We start from the raw sequence: 17,671 nt of genomic DNA on the forward strand, positions 1-17,671 counted from the left end.
ATCCAAACAACCATCTATCGTTATACTTACTAATTCACACTCCATGTCCACCTTGACGTTCTGGAAGCCAGGAACTGCTGGACCTGGAAGCACACTTGACAGGGCAACAGAGGAGGAAGGAAATGTGGTTCAATCTGCGCCTTCACATGGCTCCCTTTCTATACAAGCGCAGCGTGAACGACTGCCCATTTGGCAACACCGTATGTTCACTCACTGTCGTTGTCTTCTAAGCACTACCCAACTCTGTTTTACAGGACAAAAACTTTTGCATTGCATAGAACAGTATGGTGTCACAATCGTTGTCGGTCAAACAGGGTCAGGAAAAACAACTCGTGAGCAATCATCAAATTTCACGGATAATCTCAGTTCCATCTCACTCCAGGTTGAGAACTACCCCAGTATCTCCTAGAATCTGGATGGGCGTCCGAATGCAATGTGATTGTCTGCACCCAACCACGACGCGTCGCGGCAACGTCTGTCGCTATCAGAGTTGCAGCAGAAGTCGGTACCCTTCTTGGGGATGAGGTACACCACTAAGCTGATGTGCCTCTGCACTCTACATCGCTCACGAACATTCCCATAGGTTGGATATACTATTCGCTTCGAAGACGTCAGTGACAAGGAGCGAACCCGAATATGCTACATGACTGATGGCATGCTCTTTCGAGAGACGTTGATCGATCCTCTCCTCTCGCGCTACAGCGTCATTATGGTTAGTACTGCATTATTCTTGTCGACATATGCTCAGTGGGTTGCCAGATTGACGAGGCGCACGAGCGAAGTCTTTACACAGATTTACTTCTGGGTGTCTTGAAGAAGTCTGTCAAACATACTTTAATCTTTCCCCTTGGCTACTTAGCTAAGATGGTGCAACAGAATCAGGCGTAAGCGCCCATCGCTTCGGCTGATAGTGTCATCAGCTACTTTGGATGCTAGATCATTCTTAGAATACTTCACTTCGGGGACGCATCCAGATGACGCCACTATTGTTAGTCTGGAAGGGCGCATGTTTCCTGTTGAAGTTGCTTACCTTCAAGAGTCCGCTCCAGACTATGTGAGGAAGGCAGTGGAGGTTGCATGGAACATTAACCTGCAGGTGCGTCCCCTGGACCTTCTTTCCCTTTGCCTCATCACTCCCCATTACGCAGCACGGCGCTGGTGACATTTTGATATTCCTGACGGGACGTGAAGAAATAGAAAGATGCTTAGAGGAACTCGCAGAACTTCTTCCTACGTGCGCATTCTGTTTCCTTGTGTATTTTCCCATGCTCTGCAAACTCTGATGCTTTCTAGACTTCCGCGAGGAGCCACACAGATAATTCCTCTTGCTCTGCACGCTGGCCTAAGCACGGAAGAACAGCTCAGGGTTTTCAATATTGCGGAACGAGGGACGCGAAAGGTTATTGCCGCCACAAACATCGCGGAAGTGAGTCGCGCTATTTTGGGCAACTTGGTGTCTTATGATACATTTAGGCCAGCGTCACCATCGATGGAGTGAAATTTGTTGTCGACAGTGGGTTCGTAAAGGTAAGTTTCATTACCTTATTGATCTCGTTCTCTCATGGGCGTCAGATACGGACGTACAATCCAACCACTTTCCTTGCCTCACTGTTGACAGTCCCTGTTTCCCAAGCATCTGCCATACAGAGGGCTGGTCGCGCCGGACGGACCTCACCAGGAATTTGCTATCGATTATACCCTAATTCCGTTTTCGCTTCTCTTCCTACAAGCACACCGCCTGAGATCACGCGCACTGATATGACCACTCCAATTCTGCAACTAAAGTCCCTAGGTATAGATGACCTTATGAAGTTTGAATGGGTCTCCGCACCTCCAGCAGAAAGCATTCTCCGTGCGCTCGAGGGGCTCTTTGCTGCAGGAATGATTGGCGACGATGGCCTCCTCACTCCAATCGGCGAGCGAGTTGCAGAATGCCCCATCGAGGTCAATATAGCGAGAATGGTGCGCCTTTCTATCAGTATTGACTTTTGTTGCATGGCTTGATGCACATGCAGCTTTTCACCTCGAAGGACTTCAATTGCGGTGAAGAAATTCTCACAATTGCTGCCATGATTTCAATACAAGTGAGTGCCTCATTAGACTAACGTTCCCATCGTATTTACCTGTTTATATCATAGGATGCCTTTGTTATACCTGATGGTGCTCCCGGAGCGATTGCCGAACTGGAGAGACGAAAATTTACAGCCGAGGAAGGGGTATGATCCATCCTGGCTCGCCTCAATTCAGCAGACTGACAATATTGGTATCAGGATCATCTGACCCTTTTAAATGGTATTTGCTTGCTACACCCGAAAGTTGACTGCTTACGTTCGGTAGCATATAATGCTTTCACTAAATACGGTCGATCTTCATCATGGTGTAAAGCTCATGCTCTCAACTTCCGCGCCATGTCAAGAGCGGTGTCGATTCGGTCCCAGTTGAAGAAATACATGATTCGCTTCAATTTACCACTCCAGAGCTGCGAAGGTGATGCTAAGCGGCTTCGGCAATGTTTGGTCAGTGGGTATTGGCGCAACGGTGCCCGATGGGTTGCAGATGGAACGTACCGGTCGGTGAAGGGAAACAAAGTAAGCAATACTGCTGAATGTACGACATCCATCGTTGTTCACTCAAGCAGACTCTATATGTTCACCCAACATCTGTGCTTTTCACTCGGAAGTCGCGGACTGGATGGGTGGTCTTCCACGAAGTGGAAGAAACCAAAAAGACGCAGTATGTCTACCTACTTGTCTGGTGTGCCGTAAACTTGATTTTTGTTAGGATAAGAATACTCTCAGAAATCGAACCAGACTGGTGAGTCGATTTTCTCCTCTGGAACTCCATTCGCTCAACTGGTGAAGGCTACTCGATTACGGTCATAAATACCAACATAGGCATGCTGCGGGTTAATTTGATATGGACGGGACTTGGTTCTGGTGGTCGGTCAATGTTGTCGTTTCACTGTCAACCTTGTGCAGATTTTGCCTGGAATATGGCGACGTTGTGCCCGTGTTGTGAGGTAGCATTGAGGGTGCCGCGCTGGCAAGAGGTCACTGGAGCTATCGATAGAAATACATTGGAAATATACATCCGTTAGTAAAGCTTGCCGAGCTCCCCCGAGTTAAAAGTCCGAAACGCCATAGAAAGTTAAGCGCTAATACTACTGAAATATCGTGAAAGCCTTTCCAATCATGGGCGCTGGCCAGTCCAAAGCGGACACAGAAGAAAAAGTCTTTTACAACGAGACGCCCATACAGGTTTGGTCTTCTTCCTATTCTAAAGGCTAGTTTCCTGAAGTTGTGTGTAATGTCAAGTTCTCGCAGGATGTCGTGAACCACCTCTCAGATCACTCAATGTCACCCGACACCTCGCCAGAACGGCAATCCACACTCGATACCCACGTACGTGCTCGTATACAAGCGGAGCTGCAACATCTACAAGCGGAAGAAGAAAGTGTACAGAAGGAAATTGAACTCGCTCTTGAGAGAGAGAACATTGACAGGGAGATGTCCTCGGCAGGCGGAGAACCTTCAGACGAGGTCGCTGAGGGTGATGTCAAGAATAGCATGACGTTGATGGGAGATCTTGAAGAGATTCGTACCAAGGTCGACAGGTTCCAGGCCAGGAAGCAGCTCAGTGATTATCCTGCGGTCAAGGAAAGCGGCGAAGCAGTTGTGTTATGCTATAGGTGAGCCTATCTCACTTGTTCATGCCGTCCTGAGATCACTCATTTGTCGCTTCCACAGACAAAATCCCACCGCGCCCCTGGACTGCTGGCGAGAAGTGAGGGAGTTTAACGCTAGTGTAGCTCAAGCGGAATCGGTAGGCAAACTGTTCCTGGCATTCGGTTCTCAACTTACTGTCCCGCATGCACCTGCCAGCAACATCTCGCTTCTCTTCGGTAGGCACCATCAAGAGCCAAGACCCACTACCATACTTGTAGCATGGTCCATGACGTGTTTCATGGGAGAGTTTAGTAGTGTGTGAATCCTATGCTATGGATAGTACATTGATTTCATGGTCCAATCATTCGCCCTCTGGAAATAGCCCCCCAGCCGTGAGCCTTTCATGGTCCGATATCACGATTCTTCACCACCATATGCCACTCCAATCGAATCTGTTGTTAGTGCCCCCTGCTGAAGGCCCAATGACCCAGCACTGATATTGGACACCCGATGTAATTGGGTGACATGTGCATCGATGTGCGCAGAGTCCCGCAGGCTTGAGCTAGGAACTACCACCTCAGTCTGCTCTTCACCAATGGTGTAGGGCTCGGAGCTATGACCAAGTCTTGAAAGGTGTCTAGTGCCACCTAAAGCTGCTGTTATGACAGCTGCGGGCACGCGTACTTGTTGTTCCTCATCAGTCTCGGTAGAATACATCGAAGCAGTGCTGATAGTTGATTTATAAGACAACCTGTTCGAAGCCCGGGCCAATGATGCCCTGCTTCCACGCGCGAGGCTCTCCTTGAATTGGCCCGAAGGACGTCGCAGAGCACGAGCTGGATTCCGCGGGGGTTTTAATGGAGGCGCTGGCAACAGGGCAACCATGTTTAAGGGAGGCTGAACGGGAGTTGTGTGGGGTGATGTAGTGCCTATTGTGTTTGGCGATGAATCTGCAAAACTCTTTTTCCCGTATGAGCACCCAGTACCATCCGAACTGCTCGAGGGGCCATCGCCTTCCTCGTTTGGTTTGTTTGGAGTAGCTCTGTCATGTCTCTTGAGAACATTTCGCTATTGAACACAATGAATGACAAAGATATTAAAGTTGAGATTTACATGGTACATACCCTTCGCCAGCGGCACTTTTTGTTCGGTTGTCTAACGATCGATGACCACCATTTCCATCCCACCACCACTGCCACTGCAAGCGCTATTCCCGCGGCAGTACCGCCGACGGCTGCTGGGATGGAGATTGCTGCAGCGTGTTCGGTGCTTGTCGTAGGCGTTGCTGTGCTGGAATCCGTTGAAATTGTTACCTCGCCAATGATGCTGGAAGTGAGGTGAATAGCCACGTTGACATTACCAGTGAGTGAAGGCATGGCGAAGGGAACCGAGGATTGTTATCGACTGAACATACCGTCCTTGTATACGCCGTAGGCAAGGCACTACAAAGGGCCATGCCACGCAAGGTCACGTTCGCGAAGAATAGGTGCATAAACGTGTTAGGCACGAGGTGTCCCTGACGTCAATACTCCAAATCCAGCTGCTAGTTGCAACACCGATTGTCATTCAGTAAGATCGTCCGCGACCTACGCAGTGAGAACCCTGAGGAGACTATTTGTACTCTGTGCCATGCAATGTCATGGTGGCCCGATCCTGCGCCAAAGGCTCTGGTGAAATGATAGGGGATGGAAAGGCGCTTACGGCACTTCGAACAAAACAGTTTACCAGTTGACAGTCTAAGATTCTAGTCATAGTGCACATCAAACACTGGCTCGGGACAATACCTGATAATATTTTTAGTGCGTGGCCATCATGCAGCGGCATGCACGGCTCGGTCGCGGCTGCAGTGATATCATCGAGAGCTGAGGAAAAACAGTTATTTATGTAATCTAAAGTCGAAATCAATCAAATTATTTCGGGGAAACAGTGATGATTGGACACAGGTCTGGGCGTAGTTCCCCCGCAATAAGTAGTATCTGACCCAACGGGCAGAAGGAACTCCAATAAAAATAACCTGGCGCGAGTCGGAGTTTTATTTGAGCCGCTGTACAGTCGTGTTGGAGTTGCGTTGGTCGTTATTTTGAGAGTCGCCCAATTGCTAGTGCCAATGAGTACTGCCTTAATGTGCACGCTGTCTCGGCTTGATATCCCTAGAGCCTAGAGGTTGATGACTTACTGCAAGGTGACTGCAGGTTGTAACAGTTAATTTCGGTCAACCAAAAATAACCAATAGTCCGGAGGGAGCGTACCTGTACCTAAGCTCGGCAACCTGCGTTCATTGAATTCCCTCCCTTCTCGGATGTTGGGATAAGGCGATACATGAGGATAACGCCTAGATACCCGTGAGTAGATACGGCAAATTCAACTGTCAGATATCCCTAGGTAAAAAATCTAAATTTCAAGACAGTTTGTGATATATATATACTTGACCATAGCTAATGGCCCTACTAGAGTAACTATCGGGACTGGTCCATCTTATGTAAATTAATTATCCGCTTTGTTCTGTATTTTCTGGTTTTCTATAATAATCGGACATTTTTATGATTGCCGCGTTCGGCAATTCGACTTCTTTCTGCCGCCCGGCTTTATTTGCAACAGATCCCACTGCGACTGTGCCCTTCCCCATCTCTCTCCGCCTCATCGATATCGCAGCGTACTACCACTTCAAGTTGCTCATCCTCCTACCCCCATTGTTCTGTCTTCCCCTATATCGTCTGTGGAAGCATCTCGTCCTCCTTACTAGTTTAACATCTCTAGTACACCTTAATTTCAGTCTAAATTAACCGGCCTTCCCCGGTCGATAAAGAGACGCCGAGTCACCGTTGACGTTGATAACCGTATCGACCTCAAGTAGGAATGCAAGGCACTTCAGAGTTTGTAGACGAGCAGTCAAGAGCAGCGTAAGACCTTCTATGACGGCAATCTTGTCAATCAAGAATGTTTACCAAGCCTCATTCCAGTTCAAAAGCGCCTATCGTGCGCAATCCAAGAGCATGCACCGTTTGTCGGGCAGCGAAGGTGGGTAGTCGACTCATCGAGAGAAAGAAATCACCTGACTTCTTGATAGATGAAATGCGTCGGGGCAGAGGACGGTCTTAAGTCTTGCCAAAGGTGCAAAAGAACAGGTGTAGAGTAAGTCATGAATTGTTCCAATAGTCCACCAAGACGTTAATCCCTTTTTGTAAGTTGTGTCTTTGAGAAACATCGCAGAGGGCGCAAACCTGGATCAAAGTCAGAATATTTCCCTTGCTTTGCTTACTGCCTCTCACAAGGTCCCAAGGCTATCTGAAGCGTCTAAAATGCTCCGACGCTTAGAGAAAGGATTAAACACAGCGAAACTCAAACAAAGTGATTCATCGTTGTCGACAGTATTCCCTGCCGATCCCCGTACTCCTCAGGCAGAAAACACTCAGTTTGGCGGACTCCAGTCCTCTGACGCTTATGGTTCCGCTGGTAATTTATTTTGTGCTACGAGAGTACAAAATGTGACTCAAAATACGTTATCATAGACGGATATGCGGCTTCAAGCGTCAGTTCACGCACTGTTGATCCAGAGGAGGAAGAGGACGGGGAAAGGAGCGACGAGAAATTCCCTGCCAAATTAATTAGAAGGGAAAACTCCTTTTTCAGGACCATCCTCAACCCAGAACACAAGTCGCCAATGCTCCATGTGCCTCGAAATCCTTACCTCCCACAGTCATTGCGTCCGGCGCCTCTCCCGTTCGGCTGCAGTGATCCAATCACAGCCGGCTTAATCAACGAAAACAAAGCAAAGATCCTCTTTGACGCCATCTTCCTTCGACTGAATCCATTTATTAATCTTTTCGATCCAGCTCTGCATTCTGTCGCCTATGTGCGATCTAAATGCCCTTTGTTATTTACTACCTTGATAATGGCTGGCTGCAAATTCTTCGAACCAAGCTTATACAAGGAGTGTCTGAAGCTTGCTAATGACCTTGCAGTCCGGGCATTTGCAGAAGGTTGGAAACGAGTAGAAGTTATTCAAGCATTTGCGTGCCTTACTTATTGGAGAGAACAAGAGGACAACGTGAGTGTGTTTTGGACCTGTCTCAACTTAAGCTGAATCTCATCGAAGCGGACATGGATGTATATTGGATATGTAAGCGCGCCAGAGTTCATCGATCTCGACAAATTAATTGCCGGATTTTTTCAGGCTTGTCGAATGGCTGTGGAACTTGGCCTCAACCGATATCATGCAAAACCTCCTGCTCACGAAAACGATTTCCAGCTTCGTGAAAGGCGGAACAGAGAGAGGACATACCTCGTCCTCTTTGTGCATGACCGAAGTCTCAGCATGCAGACGGGTCGGCATTGGATGCTCCCTGAAGTAAAGCATTTTTATTCTCCCAAGATGACGGTTCACACTCGCTGCAGGATGACTTTATAAGGCACTCTGAAACCTGGCATGAGCAGGGTGGGTCCCCCATTCGATGCGAAGATGTCATCGTTTCTGCTTTCACGCAACTCCGTCGTATAGCGGTGAGACCCTTTCCTTAACAACTGCGTGATAGAATCCAATCGTATTAGGCCGAGGCTACAGACATGTTCCACACGAACCGGAGTCTTTCGGACGGTGGAAACAGTCAAGTCAATATCGATATGGTGCTGAAAAACTGCAATGGGAAGCTTGCACTGTGGACCACTACCTGGGACCATGAGATGAGAAAAGGTGAAGAATACGACATCTCATATTTTGATGCATGACCTCATGTTTTGCTGATAGCTAACGGAGAGTCTTTTCACTTTTCCTTCACCAATCTCTTTTGCCTCTATTCGAGCCTTTTCTTGAATAGTTTTGGTGTTCAATCCAGCGTCCCACCCGTAAGTACGCAATTTTTTTTCGATGCATCATTGCTATACTGTCGTTCTCAGGCAAATCGCACAAATAGTCATGTTCGCGCCTTATCTGCGTGTTTTGAAAATGCATTGAATGTCTTGGGAATCGCATCTAAAGACTTTAGGGAATTTGGTGTTTTGGTAAGTCTTGCTTTAGCGCACTTTCCACTAATTGACACTTTATGCAGCGCTACGGACAAGAGACAACCTCCGTTATGACTGCATACTCTGCCATATTTCTATTGAAGGTAATAAATGTGCTGCCTCCAAATATGAGTGAAGTTGATGCGTCGACCTTAGTTACTCCGCAGCTCTAATACTCACACAGACTTGCAATCAGAATTACCGGAGGGTGCAGCTCATCAGATTCATACTGCAATCACGAAAACAGCCGATGCGTATCAAGAAGCTTCTCACCTTTCGCCCACCTCAACATCAGCTGCCTACCACGCTCGGTTTCTGTGGAGTCTTGTTCGTAATGATATAGATCGAGCACGACAAAATGCTCAAAAAGACATTCCTATTGACCCAAACATTCAAAGTACGTCGTCTCCACGCTATGTAGTGTATATGTTGACAGTTCATCGTTTGATTTGTCAGGTTCATATACACCAACTGCTCCATGCGCACCCGAGCAATTTCCATGTTCATCATCCTCTTCTTTGTTGTCATATTCTGCGTATCCAACGCAGAATCCTGATATGAATGGCCAGAACGCGCCTTCCGGAGGACCGAACTATAGTGATGCGTTAGGCCGTGCTTCTGGCTCATATGGCCCTTCAAGTCAACTATCGTATAACATAGGGCATGTCTCAGAAACCGACTTTCATTACTACCGCAGTATGTTAGTCGAGCTTGGTTTCGGAGAGAACGGCACTACCGTTCCTGCCAACGACGGTTTCCGCAACATTGCCTATGGAGACACATCTACTTCTTATTCCCAGATTCCATACGTACACATAGCACCTATGGGCCAAAATGGATTTGGGACCAGTTGATGGGAGCGTTCCTTGTTTTGCACTTTTCTTCATACACGGAATTTTCTGGCAGCACCTCAGTACCACAGTAGTATTAGTTTATGAATGACTTCATCATGGTTGATTCTCTATTGAAATGTCACTCAACACCGATTGGGAAAACAACAACTTCTACACCGTATGCAACTGCAAGCACTGGATTACCCCTCCTAGCCATAAAATCAAAATCCCGGACACGATGGGGGCGGGGTGCGATGTTAATGACGTGAGGCTGCGCATGAACATAATTCATGTCGTGAATGTGAATAACAGCTCCTTTAGTTGAACACTGGGATGCAACAGCAAAATAGTCTGGACTCGTCGGACACCATCTTGTAGATTAATGCCAATGTGAGGGCTTCGGTAGTTAAAAACAATGGATCGACAAAAGCGTACCGGAATTGGTGGCCACCTTCAGGAAAACTTATACCTGTTTGTAAAGGTTTTCCGCCCTGGGGCTTAGACAAATCCCATATAGAAAAGCGGGAGCCGTAAGTTGCCCCTACGCTAAATAATATATAAAGTCAGCTCCAAGTCGAACTCAGAATCAATTGTGCACCAACATATCGATATTATCTTGACGCCAGGCTGCAAATCCGGTCCACTGTGGTGAAATGCCCATCAATGACTTGGACAGCGCGTGTGGTTCAACGAGCTCAATAACACTAGAATGCCTCCAGCTACCCTGCTCACTTGGCTCTGGATCAGACCTCCAGTCGGTCAAGAAGACAGAACCTCGGCAGTCCGATACGAGAAATTCTTTGCTGCTGAATTGGTGGCAATTCACAGTAACAAGGGGATGGGGAAACGAAATCCCATATGCAGTTGGTTGAGGACGGGGATGGGGTGACGACGACGGATCGGTACCCATTGACCTCTTTGGAGAAGGGATTCCAGAAGAAATATCCAACGTCGGATGTAGATCCCAAACCATCAGCATTTTGTCATCTGGGCACAAGATTTTAGTGTCCAGAGTATTATGCAATTTGAACGAGTGATGCACCTGCTACGGTCGCGACATATCTTGCATTGTCTTGATCACGTCCTCCACAAAAGCACATGTCATTGACTTTGCCGTGGTGTCCGCTGAGACCACCACCAAACGCGAACATGTTCTCGGAAGATGTTGAAGACTTTGTGAGCAGGTGGAGGCTGAAGTCTGAGGCAGCAGCAGTAATCCTGAGACAGCTTCAATTTCAGGCCTTGCGGACAGTGAGGACTGCCTTACTCAATAACCCAGTCATCACTTGAACTAGGTGAAATGGATCGAGGCGACCATGCTAGAGCTGTTATGCGTCTCCCAATATGAAAAGACGCCACCCTTTCACTGACGAGTGGGCTCTTCAAGGGAAAAATATATGATCAACGGCTTAGTTCATGCAACTTGGGAACACACATACTACACGGAAGACTTCCACTGAATGCTCGCCTGCGATAGCCAACAAGTCCGCTCCGTCGTCATTAGAACATGCGCGAACAACAAAAACGTCTGATCCATGATTGATTCTCACTACTCCGCTGTCCATGTCCACTGAATGTACGGCGAGTGGATTCAAGAGGATCCGCTTTCCGCCAAAGTTTACAGTACAGCTGCAAACGAAGCGTAGTATGTAACAGAAGTTGTGTACTGCTAGCCCGCGACCGTGCGGCTTTGCCGTAATATTGAATCACTTGCCTGCGACAAATTCACAACTCGCGAGGACCCCGGCTGTCCTTCAAAATACTGGTTGACAAGTTCCCCCCATGTACATCCATATATTCAAAGTTCCGCATTCGCTCGCCTGATAAGTTTCATATAGGGAAGGGCAAAGGCATGTAACAAGCCTGTTGACGCGTCTGCTACCTTGAACTTCGCGAACAGACCCAGTTCTACGTGAAAGACAAAATCTGGGCCCCGGTATGTCATCATTAAGCTTCTCGAGAATGCCATGACCGAGTATTGAAGACGGACATGAGACGTATGACAAGGGCCGATTTTTGATCGCCGGCTTCCCTTGATTCGATCGGGCTGGAGTTCAATCAAAGTAACGGTGCGGGAGGACACTGCGTGCCTAACTCTGACAGGGAGGGCGATGCGATGCCTGTTGGAGCGGAGGACGTGAAAATGCCAAGCGCTCTCGTATAATTCGTACGCAACGATCGTCAACCCAATTCCTGTCTCAATTGACAATAAGTTCAAGCACGTACATTGAACAAACTATGCCAGTGATGGAACAAAAGACATATACACTGAGGAAGTCTATCGTACGAGACGCGCTGCTGACAGCAAGTTGTTTTCTTGACTTTATGATCAAGATATCTCCTGAAATTGGAACAACCTTGCCTGACACTAGACGTATACCAAAAATCCTGCACCATCGGCTGGTACTGCTGTCCTGCATGCTGCTCTTCCGCCCTTCACAATTGAGAATATAGCTCCATCTGAGCATAGAAGGTGGGCCTTTTCATCGACGTCATCCTACTCGCTATCAGCATGTGTATAAAGATTAGCCTGGAGAAACTCACGGGTATCCATTCCCATCCTCTGCACCGGATATATTCTACCACCGAGGGACCTGTCCCTTCACTGGTTATCTTTCCATCGTCGGTGTATCTTAAGTTAATGTGGTTCCCATCTTGGTATGCTGCAGTTAGCACGGCATGTGACTTTTCTGCAAAAGCATTTCGAGCTTCAACGGTATCCATAACGAAGGTAGGATCACGGTGAGGTCGAACCATGACAAGGTCTAGCGAGACCTCCGACGAAACAAAATCGGACGCAAGAGGGGTGATTCGGAAAGCAGGTTCCAAACGATCGACATTGACAGTAGAAAGAAAGTATGCGAATGGGCCATACACATCTACAATGCCATGATCATCTGAGTCTTCGTGAGTTACGAAAGTCTTTTGGTCTGGATCGTATATCTCCACAGCTTGAGCAGATGGCGTAGGCAGGAGCTTGACATGGCTGCTGTACCATTGCGTGATGTTGTTCCTCGCAGCAACTTTGAATCTTTCGATGCTTGGCATTTCTTTCCTCAGGCTCTCGGAGTCATGGAGGATAGAGGCGTGCAAAGCAGTAGAGGTCACTACCGCTGAAACCGCGACCTTGGAACAAGGTTGCTTTGAGTTCGGTGGAGAAGATAGGGTCGTGACAGCCAACGTGAGGGGAACGACATTTGAGCCCCTGATGAATGCTTCCAGAGACTTCAGCTTGTATGCTGGGCCCTCATCCATGGAGGTTGGCTTGAATAAGGAGCAGTAAAGAGCGTTTGCCGTCCCACACGGGACAAGAACTACACGAACTGAGGATGATACAACATTCTCGCGTACACCTTTCAGTGCTACGAGTGAGAGGGCGTTGATGATTTCGTGCAGCGTTCCATCGCCGGAGCCCAGTATGACTGTCACGTTGCCCTCATATCGTTCGAGGAACTCGAACACTATGGTACCAGCATGTCCAGCGGCTCCAGTTGCCACCTTTTGGGTAACTTGGATACGCGCTTCCTCGAGACGAGGAAAGACATGTTCATTGAAAAAGGCCTCGGCAGTGCCATTTCCACAGACGGGATTATACATCACCAGCAGTGGACAACTCGCCATGGCGCTCTGATCAATATGTAGTCAGTGACGAATTCCTTATACTGCTAGTTACCAGCTGGAATTTAGCTCACAAACTTTCGATTGAAGATGTTGGAGTGTTCTAAGGTCCTCGCCGTTCTCTGATAAGATACTTACGGTACTCCGGGCCGACGCCCGAGCCTAGTGGTGACATAGAAGTCCGACGATAAGCAAACTTAGCAGTGTATATGTTTCCACACCTGCATCTATCCGGAGCGGTGCTGTTGTCGCACAATCTCAAACATTTTACTTGCCGTACCATGGCTTCAGTCGCTCCTCCGGTCTTCAAGCCATTCACCCTCACCCTTATTCAGCTTGGTTCTATTGGCTCTGATAAGGCAGCCAATCTTCAGCATGCTCGCGAGATGATCGTGAAGGCAGCAAAGAGCAATTCAGACAAGCCTCAAGTTATTGTATTGCCGGTATGGGGCCAATTTTGATTCACTCGACTCTATCTCATCTTATTCTGTTTTCAGGAATGTTTCAACTCGCCGTACGGCTTTGTTCACTTTCCCGCGTATGCCGAGAACATTGGCTACACTGCTGGCAAGGAGTATGATATTCAAGCGAGTGTAAGCGAAAGTGTTAAGATGCTGTCTTCTGTTGCGAAGGAGGCGGGAATCTGGCTCATCGGAGGTCATACCTCGCTCAAACGTGTGGCAAGGAGGTAGAAAGTTTATATTTTGTTTAACAGGTTCGATACCCGAGAGAGATGAGGAGACAAACAACATCTACAACACCTGCACTGTGTATTCTCCGACAGGTGTTAATTTCCCTCAAACTTACTCCAATCAACACTGACATACGTGGATGGAGGTGCACTTGTTGCATCACATCGCAAGGTTCACTTATTTGACATCGATATCCCTGGGAAGATAACATTCAAGGTATATCCTTTACTAGTTCTCGCTTTAGCATCTGTTCTGGATCTCATCGTACCTACAGGAGAGTGAAACATTAACAGGAGGAACGACGACGAACTATTTTGACACTGGTACGAACCTCATACAAAGTGCTTGCGCCGCACCCGATGAAATTCTCCCAAGAATTTGCACGTATTGGCCTCGGTTTGTGCTACGACGTCAGGTTCCCGGAACTAGCAATGATAGCGGCACGGCGAGGTCCGTGGTTATATGATTTATACGAGGAACGAAAAACACACAACCCCTCAAGGTTGTCATGCCATAGTTTATCCTGGGGCATTTAATCTCACCACTGGACCTTTGCATTGGGAACTCCTTCAACGAGCTCGGTAGCGCATTGTCCAACTGTGCTTAATAGTTCCTGACGTAGCCTTTAGGGCCAGTGATAACCAGGTTTTCTTTTCCATGTGCAGCCCAGCACGGGATATGACCGCTGGGTACCACTCAGTAAGTGAACCGCCACATTAATCATACGACCAAGAGATCTGAACTATCCTGATAGTGGGGGCACTCGATGGTCGTTGACCCATAGTAAGGCACATCATTCAACATACCCGGATCGCACTAAAGCAACTTACAGTGCCCGTGTACTCGCAGAGGCTGATGAGAACGAGACAATCCTGCACATCGATATCGGTGAATTTTAACATCGTTCACGTTGTTCACAAGTTGCTAATTTGACACGGGATTTAGATCCTGAACCATTCCATGAAGTAAGAGCCGGAATACCAGTCACAAAACAGCGTCGTTTTGATGTCTATCCCGATGTGAGCGCTTGATAAGGTATGAAGAGCATAGGGCGATAATGCTGTTGACGTGGCTATGTAGTATGTAGTCATGTAATCTTTCCATAATCGACAATGTCTTTCGAACAAGGGGGAATGTTGAAGCATGACTTACGACTTCTCAACTACAGCCTTAGTAGATGAACTCTGGAGAGTCCGGATGTACTATTCATCGAGCTGTATCTGCAAGAACCCAGCTGTCTGAGCCTTGCACCTCAAAAGCTGTGACAATCTTGGCAATGTGGCAGTGATGAAAGATCGAAAAAAGACCGTTTCCATTTTGAGAGAAGCTAGCACAGCTAAAGAAAATTCTGGTAGGTTCCACAAGATTCTTGAGCGCGGGTGGAATCCTTAGAAAAAGTGAACAGCGTTCACTTCTGCATCAACCACCTCCCTGTCTTCTAGCTACCCTCCCTCCGCCATGGTCAAAGAAACGTGCGGCTAGTGATATTTAAACCAATTTATGTGCTAACACTTAGCGCAGAAAGTTTTATGATCTCCTGGAAGTCCCAGTAGATGCTTCAGAGCCTGATTTAAAGAAGGCGTACAGGAAGAAGTGAGATAAGAATTGCGGCGAGTCTGAACGTCATTGACCCGTTTCGCAGAGCCTTGAGACTACACCCTGACAAAGGTGGTGACCCAGAACTCTTCAAGGAAGTTACACATGCGTACGTTTTACTTTACATGTACAGAATTCGTTGTCTCATTTTGTAGATACGAGATTCTTTCCGACTCACAAAAACGTAGTATATATGATGCTCGAGGTGAAGCTGGTCTTTCCGAGCAAGGCGGAATGGGTGGGATGGATCCCCAGGTAAGGCCTTAGTCGACATCGATGGTGGCGTCAGACTGACTTGGACCCCCTAGGATCTTTTCAGTCAATTGTTCGGCGGCGGCGGATTCTTCGGTGGTGGTGGCGGCGGCGGCGGTCGCCAACAGGCTGCCCGCAAGACTAAGGACCTCGTACATCGCGTAAACGTCACGCTTGAGGATCTCTACAAGGGCAAGACAACTAAACTTGCCCTTACTCGCAATGCACTTTGCGTCAAGTGCCACGGTCGCGGGGGGAAAGAGGGCGCTGTGCGACCGTGTTCTTCATGCAACGGACGTGGTATCAAGGTCACATTGCGCCAGATGGGCCCCATGATCCAGCAGATTCAGTCCGCCTGCGACGAATGTTCGGGTACGGGAGAGGTGATCAATGCAAAGGATCGCTGCCAGCAATGCAAAGGCAAAAAAGTTATGCCTGAGAAGAAGATTTTGGAAGTGCACATAGACAAGGGTATGAAGGGTGGCCAGACGATCATTTTCAGTGGAGAAAGCGATCAGTCGCCAAACGCCGAGTCAGGAGATGTCGTTATTGTCATAGAAGAAAAACCGCATGACCGCTTCAAACGTCAAGAGACCAATCTCATAACGGAACTAGAGATCGATCTATTGACAGCCCTTGGGGGTGGACGAGTTGTGATTCGTCACCTCGATGATCGCGCCCTAATGGTGAACTTTGTTCCTGGCGAGGTTGTCAAGAATGGTAAGAATTTATGAAGAGCATGGCGATAAAACATGGCGCTGATATTTTTGGTAGATGCTGTCAAAGTCATACGCGGCCAGGGAATGCCATCTCAGCGACATCATGAGCCAGGAGATCTGTTTGTGAAGTTCACTGTAAATTTCCCCGAACACATCGATCCGGCCGTTATCCCCTTACTTGAGAGGGCACTACCAGCACGAACAGAGATCGAGAAATTCCCTAAGAACATTCATCTCGAGGAAGTGGATCTGGACGAGCCTGACGCGCGGTCAAAGGCAAATGCTATGTCAGATGAGTCGATGGACGAGGATCATGAAGGAGAGCCGCGTGTTCAATGCGCAAATCAGTGATTTGTGCATGTCGATTAGCATAATATCTGTTGCGCTAGAGACTCGCATCTGTTGTTACACTCGTTACATTTAATACGCATTTTCATTTCATTGACACTTTTTCACTTGGTTGGTACTCTGCATTACTGAGGAATGTCCCATCGAATCTAAGTTTGACGGCAGTGAGAAGGAAGGACTTCATCAAGATGAGATGGAATTGTACTTCGGGATTTTCCTTGAATGCATTGTAGGCTGCATGATTAAAGAAGCTTATCTCTGTCTCGTTTTCTAGCGCGCGACAGTCAACAATCACCTGTACCTACACGCTCGAGGACTTACCAATATCAAGTTCAGCTAGGAGACAGGCGTCATCGTCGAAAATCCAGTCGTCGTGGTCCATATTGATGATCAGATTGGTCGTCTGACAGGGGTTTTAGACCAAGCCTCAAAATCGTACGGCTCGGGGACCATACCTTGGCACCGTGAGCTTTGGTGTACAGCTTAAGTGTATCTGTGCCGGAAATTTTGAACATTCTCCTATCAAGGCAGAGGCCGTGATGCTAACCTAGGTGTACGTTTCGATACGGCTTCCATCCCGATCCAGTCTGGATAGCTGCAGCGAAGGATGAAACAAGTCGGAATATGCTAAACAACGTAGCATACCTCGCCGAGCCATATCCTTGAGCTCTCCAACTGTTGTGATCTCAAGGTTCAACATGTGTAATACAAGACTGCGTTCCGTGCGGTATTCAAAGGATTTGATTACCCGAAGAGTTATAGTCGCCTGAGTTTTTGGGAGAGCAACGTTTGTGAGTACATCAGAAATTTCATGAGACATCTTGCGAGTACTGGAAGAGAAGATGCAGTTCACGGCGTCGGCCAGTCAGTAAAATATGATGTTATGTACTGCATCGGGCCCAGTGAACCAGATCATTATTATTATATTTACTAACTTGAGCAGTCAC

At 47.7% G+C, this 17,671-nt stretch overlaps 9 protein-coding genes across 9 annotated transcripts; 5 read left to right on the top strand and 4 right to left on the bottom strand.

The window, feature by feature from the left end:
• Positions 1–43: 43 nt before the first annotated feature.
• Positions 44–2,818, top strand: BJ212DRAFT_1442987 (P-loop containing nucleoside triphosphate hydrolase protein; the record flags this gene model as incomplete). Its single annotated transcript, XM_041337759.1, has 16 exons — positions 44–200; positions 255–332; positions 389–525; positions 584–712; positions 760–818; positions 877–1,096; positions 1,149–1,234; positions 1,294–1,426; positions 1,474–1,527; positions 1,573–1,962; positions 2,016–2,084; positions 2,139–2,216; positions 2,271–2,292; positions 2,338–2,588; positions 2,639–2,733; positions 2,782–2,818. 16 exons carry the CDS (start codon positions 44–46, stop codon positions 2,816–2,818), a joined length of 1,995 nt encoding a protein of 664 aa, XP_041199558.1.
• Positions 2,819–3,158: 340 nt separating this feature from the next.
• BJ212DRAFT_280 (uncharacterized protein) lies at positions 3,159–3,992 on the top strand. The gene is made up of 4 exons (XM_041342811.1): positions 3,159–3,257; positions 3,324–3,688; positions 3,747–3,822; positions 3,882–3,992. The coding sequence occupies exons 1-4, from the start codon at positions 3,192–3,194 to the stop codon at positions 3,903–3,905; spliced, it is 531 nt and encodes a 176-aa protein (XP_041199559.1). The 5' UTR covers positions 3,159–3,191; the 3' UTR covers positions 3,906–3,992.
• BJ212DRAFT_291 (uncharacterized protein) lies at positions 3,910–5,158 on the bottom strand. Its single transcript, XM_041342842.1, has 2 exons — positions 4,790–5,158; positions 3,910–4,733 (listed from the first exon to the last, which is right to left on the bottom strand). The coding sequence occupies exons 1-2, from the start codon at positions 5,039–5,041 to the stop codon at positions 4,080–4,082; spliced, it is 906 nt and encodes a 301-aa protein (XP_041199560.1). The 5' UTR covers positions 5,042–5,158; the 3' UTR covers positions 3,910–4,079.
• A 965-nt stretch (positions 5,159–6,123) lies between these two features.
• On the top strand, positions 6,124–9,614 carry BJ212DRAFT_1307766 (fungal-specific transcription factor domain-containing protein). The gene is made up of 14 exons (XM_041333861.1): positions 6,124–6,565; positions 6,626–6,683; positions 6,733–6,797; positions 6,852–6,896; positions 6,946–7,118; positions 7,175–7,713; positions 7,762–7,785; positions 7,840–8,013; positions 8,061–8,165; positions 8,214–8,355; positions 8,410–8,507; positions 8,559–8,663; positions 8,711–8,770; positions 8,823–9,614. The coding sequence occupies exons 1-14, from the start codon at positions 6,522–6,524 to the stop codon at positions 9,225–9,227; spliced, it is 2,037 nt and encodes a 678-aa protein (XP_041199561.1). The 5' UTR covers positions 6,124–6,521; the 3' UTR covers positions 9,228–9,614.
• Positions 9,615–11,256, bottom strand: BJ212DRAFT_1451360 (uncharacterized protein). The gene is made up of 6 exons (XM_041338828.1): positions 10,939–11,256; positions 10,767–10,879; positions 10,542–10,717; positions 10,102–10,486; positions 9,935–10,045; positions 9,615–9,870 (listed from the first exon to the last, which is right to left on the bottom strand). Exons 1-6 carry the CDS (start codon positions 11,062–11,064, stop codon positions 9,639–9,641), a joined length of 1,143 nt encoding a protein of 380 aa, XP_041199562.1. The 5' UTR covers positions 11,065–11,256; the 3' UTR covers positions 9,615–9,638.
• Positions 11,257–11,642: 386 nt separating this feature from the next.
• On the bottom strand, positions 11,643–13,276 carry BJ212DRAFT_1420298 (ATP-NAD kinase-like domain-containing protein). Its single transcript, XM_041337626.1, has 2 exons — positions 12,044–13,276; positions 11,643–11,996 (listed from the first exon to the last, which is right to left on the bottom strand). The coding sequence occupies exons 1-2, from the start codon at positions 13,118–13,120 to the stop codon at positions 11,868–11,870; spliced, it is 1,206 nt and encodes a 401-aa protein (XP_041199563.1). The 5' UTR covers positions 13,121–13,276; the 3' UTR covers positions 11,643–11,867.
• Positions 13,277–13,320: 44 nt separating this feature from the next.
• Positions 13,321–15,266, top strand: BJ212DRAFT_1307791 (carbon-nitrogen hydrolase). The gene is made up of 12 exons (XM_041333862.1): positions 13,321–13,560; positions 13,615–13,774; positions 13,833–13,901; positions 13,955–14,025; positions 14,084–14,132; positions 14,185–14,259; positions 14,312–14,390; positions 14,439–14,508; positions 14,564–14,592; positions 14,642–14,697; positions 14,755–15,160; positions 15,215–15,266. The coding sequence occupies exons 1-11, from the start codon at positions 13,327–13,329 to the stop codon at positions 14,838–14,840; spliced, it is 978 nt and encodes a 325-aa protein (XP_041199564.1). The 5' UTR covers positions 13,321–13,326; the 3' UTR covers positions 14,841–15,160; positions 15,215–15,266.
• Positions 15,165–16,828, top strand: BJ212DRAFT_1307798 (uncharacterized protein). The gene is made up of 6 exons (XM_041333863.1): positions 15,165–15,281; positions 15,331–15,402; positions 15,452–15,514; positions 15,561–15,660; positions 15,714–16,377; positions 16,432–16,828. The coding sequence occupies exons 1-6, from the start codon at positions 15,268–15,270 to the stop codon at positions 16,725–16,727; spliced, it is 1,209 nt and encodes a 402-aa protein (XP_041199565.1). The 5' UTR covers positions 15,165–15,267; the 3' UTR covers positions 16,728–16,828.
• On the bottom strand, positions 16,829–17,669 carry BJ212DRAFT_1307803 (uncharacterized protein). The gene is made up of 6 exons (XM_041333864.1): positions 17,370–17,669; positions 17,272–17,319; positions 17,180–17,217; positions 17,046–17,127; positions 16,930–16,994; positions 16,829–16,873 (listed from the first exon to the last, which is right to left on the bottom strand). The coding sequence occupies exons 1-6, from the start codon at positions 17,542–17,544 to the stop codon at positions 16,850–16,852; spliced, it is 432 nt and encodes a 143-aa protein (XP_041199566.1). The 5' UTR covers positions 17,545–17,669; the 3' UTR covers positions 16,829–16,849.
• Between the last annotated feature and the right edge of the window lie 2 nt (positions 17,670–17,671).

This window comes from Suillus subaureus, assembly GCF_016647635.1.
Source record: "Suillus subaureus strain MN1 chromosome Unknown BJ212scaffold_1, whole genome shotgun sequence".
Lineage (NCBI taxonomy): Eukaryota > Fungi > Basidiomycota > Agaricomycetes > Boletales > Suillaceae > Suillus > Suillus subaureus.

What these genes read in the sequence shown, in the direction of transcription:
- BJ212DRAFT_280 (XM_041342811.1), top strand. Translation starts at nt 3,192, where the DNA reads ATGGGCGCTGGCCAGTCCAAAGCGGACACAGAAGAAAAAGTCTTTTAC. An exon ending in ACAACGAGACGCCCATACAG is followed by an intron (nt 3,258 to 3,323) that starts GTTTGGTCTTCT and finishes AAGTTCTCGCAG; the next exon opens with GATGTCGTGAACCACCTCTC. An exon ending in GCAGTTGTGTTATGCTATAG is followed by an intron (nt 3,689 to 3,746) that starts GTGAGCCTATCT and finishes TCGCTTCCACAG; the next exon opens with ACAAAATCCCACCGCGCCCC.
- BJ212DRAFT_291 (XM_041342842.1), bottom strand. Translation starts at nt 5,041, where the DNA reads ATGCCTTCACTCACTGGTAATGTCAACGTGGCTATTCACCTCACTTCC. An exon ending in AAAAGTGCCGCTGGCGAAGG is followed by an intron (nt 4,734 to 4,789) that starts GTATGTACCATG and finishes TGTGTTCAATAG; the next exon opens with CGAAATGTTCTCAAGAGACA.
- BJ212DRAFT_1307766 (XM_041333861.1), top strand. Translation starts at nt 6,522, where the DNA reads ATGCAAGGCACTTCAGAGTTTGTAGACGAGCAGTCAAGAGCAGC. An exon ending in CGCAACTCCGTCGTATAGCG is followed by an intron (nt 8,166 to 8,213) that starts GTGAGACCCTTT and finishes CAATCGTATTAG; the next exon opens with GCCGAGGCTACAGACATGTT. An exon ending in TTCAATCCAGCGTCCCACCC is followed by an intron (nt 8,508 to 8,558) that starts GTAAGTACGCAA and finishes TGTCGTTCTCAG; the next exon opens with GCAAATCGCACAAATAGTCA.
- BJ212DRAFT_1451360 (XM_041338828.1), bottom strand. Translation starts at nt 11,064, where the DNA reads ATGGACAGCGGAGTAGTGAGAATCAATCATGGATCAGACGTTTTTGTT. An exon ending in ATATGTCGCGACCGTAGCAG is followed by an intron (nt 10,487 to 10,541) that starts GTGCATCACTCG and finishes TCTTGTGCCCAG; the next exon opens with ATGACAAAATGCTGATGGTT. An exon ending in CGTCAAGATAATATCGATAT is followed by an intron (nt 10,046 to 10,101) that starts GTTGGTGCACAA and finishes TATATTATTTAG; the next exon opens with CGTAGGGGCAACTTACGGCT.
- BJ212DRAFT_1420298 (XM_041337626.1), bottom strand. Translation starts at nt 13,120, where the DNA reads ATGGCGAGTTGTCCACTGCTGGTGATGTATAATCCCGTCTGTGGAAAT. An exon ending in GAGGATGGGAATGGATACCC is followed by an intron (nt 11,997 to 12,043) that starts GTGAGTTTCTCC and finishes GATAGCGAGTAG; the next exon opens with GATGACGTCGATGAAAAGGC.
- BJ212DRAFT_1307791 (XM_041333862.1), top strand. Translation starts at nt 13,327, where the DNA reads ATGTTTCCACACCTGCATCTATCCGGAGCGGTGCTGTTGTCGCACAAT. An exon ending in CACTGTGTATTCTCCGACAG is followed by an intron (nt 13,902 to 13,954) that starts GTGTTAATTTCC and finishes ACGTGGATGGAG; the next exon opens with GTGCACTTGTTGCATCACAT. An exon ending in GAACTCCTTCAACGAGCTCG is followed by an intron (nt 14,391 to 14,438) that starts GTAGCGCATTGT and finishes CGTAGCCTTTAG; the next exon opens with GGCCAGTGATAACCAGGTTT.
- BJ212DRAFT_1307798 (XM_041333863.1), top strand. An exon ending in AAGAAGGCGTACAGGAAGAA is followed by an intron (nt 15,403 to 15,451) that starts GTGAGATAAGAA and finishes CCCGTTTCGCAG; the next exon opens with AGCCTTGAGACTACACCCTG. An exon ending in TGGCGAGGTTGTCAAGAATG is followed by an intron (nt 16,378 to 16,431) that starts GTAAGAATTTAT and finishes TATTTTTGGTAG; the next exon opens with ATGCTGTCAAAGTCATACGC.
- BJ212DRAFT_1307803 (XM_041333864.1), bottom strand. Translation starts at nt 17,544, where the DNA reads ATGTCTCATGAAATTTCTGATGTACTCACAAACGTTGCTCTCCCAAAA. An exon ending in CAAGGATATGGCTCGGCGAG is followed by an intron (nt 17,320 to 17,369) that starts GTATGCTACGTT and finishes CCTTCGCTGCAG; the next exon opens with CTATCCAGACTGGATCGGGA. An exon ending in GTATCGAAACGTACACCTAG is followed by an intron (nt 17,218 to 17,271) that starts GTTAGCATCACG and finishes TTTCCGGCACAG; the next exon opens with ATACACTTAAGCTGTACACC.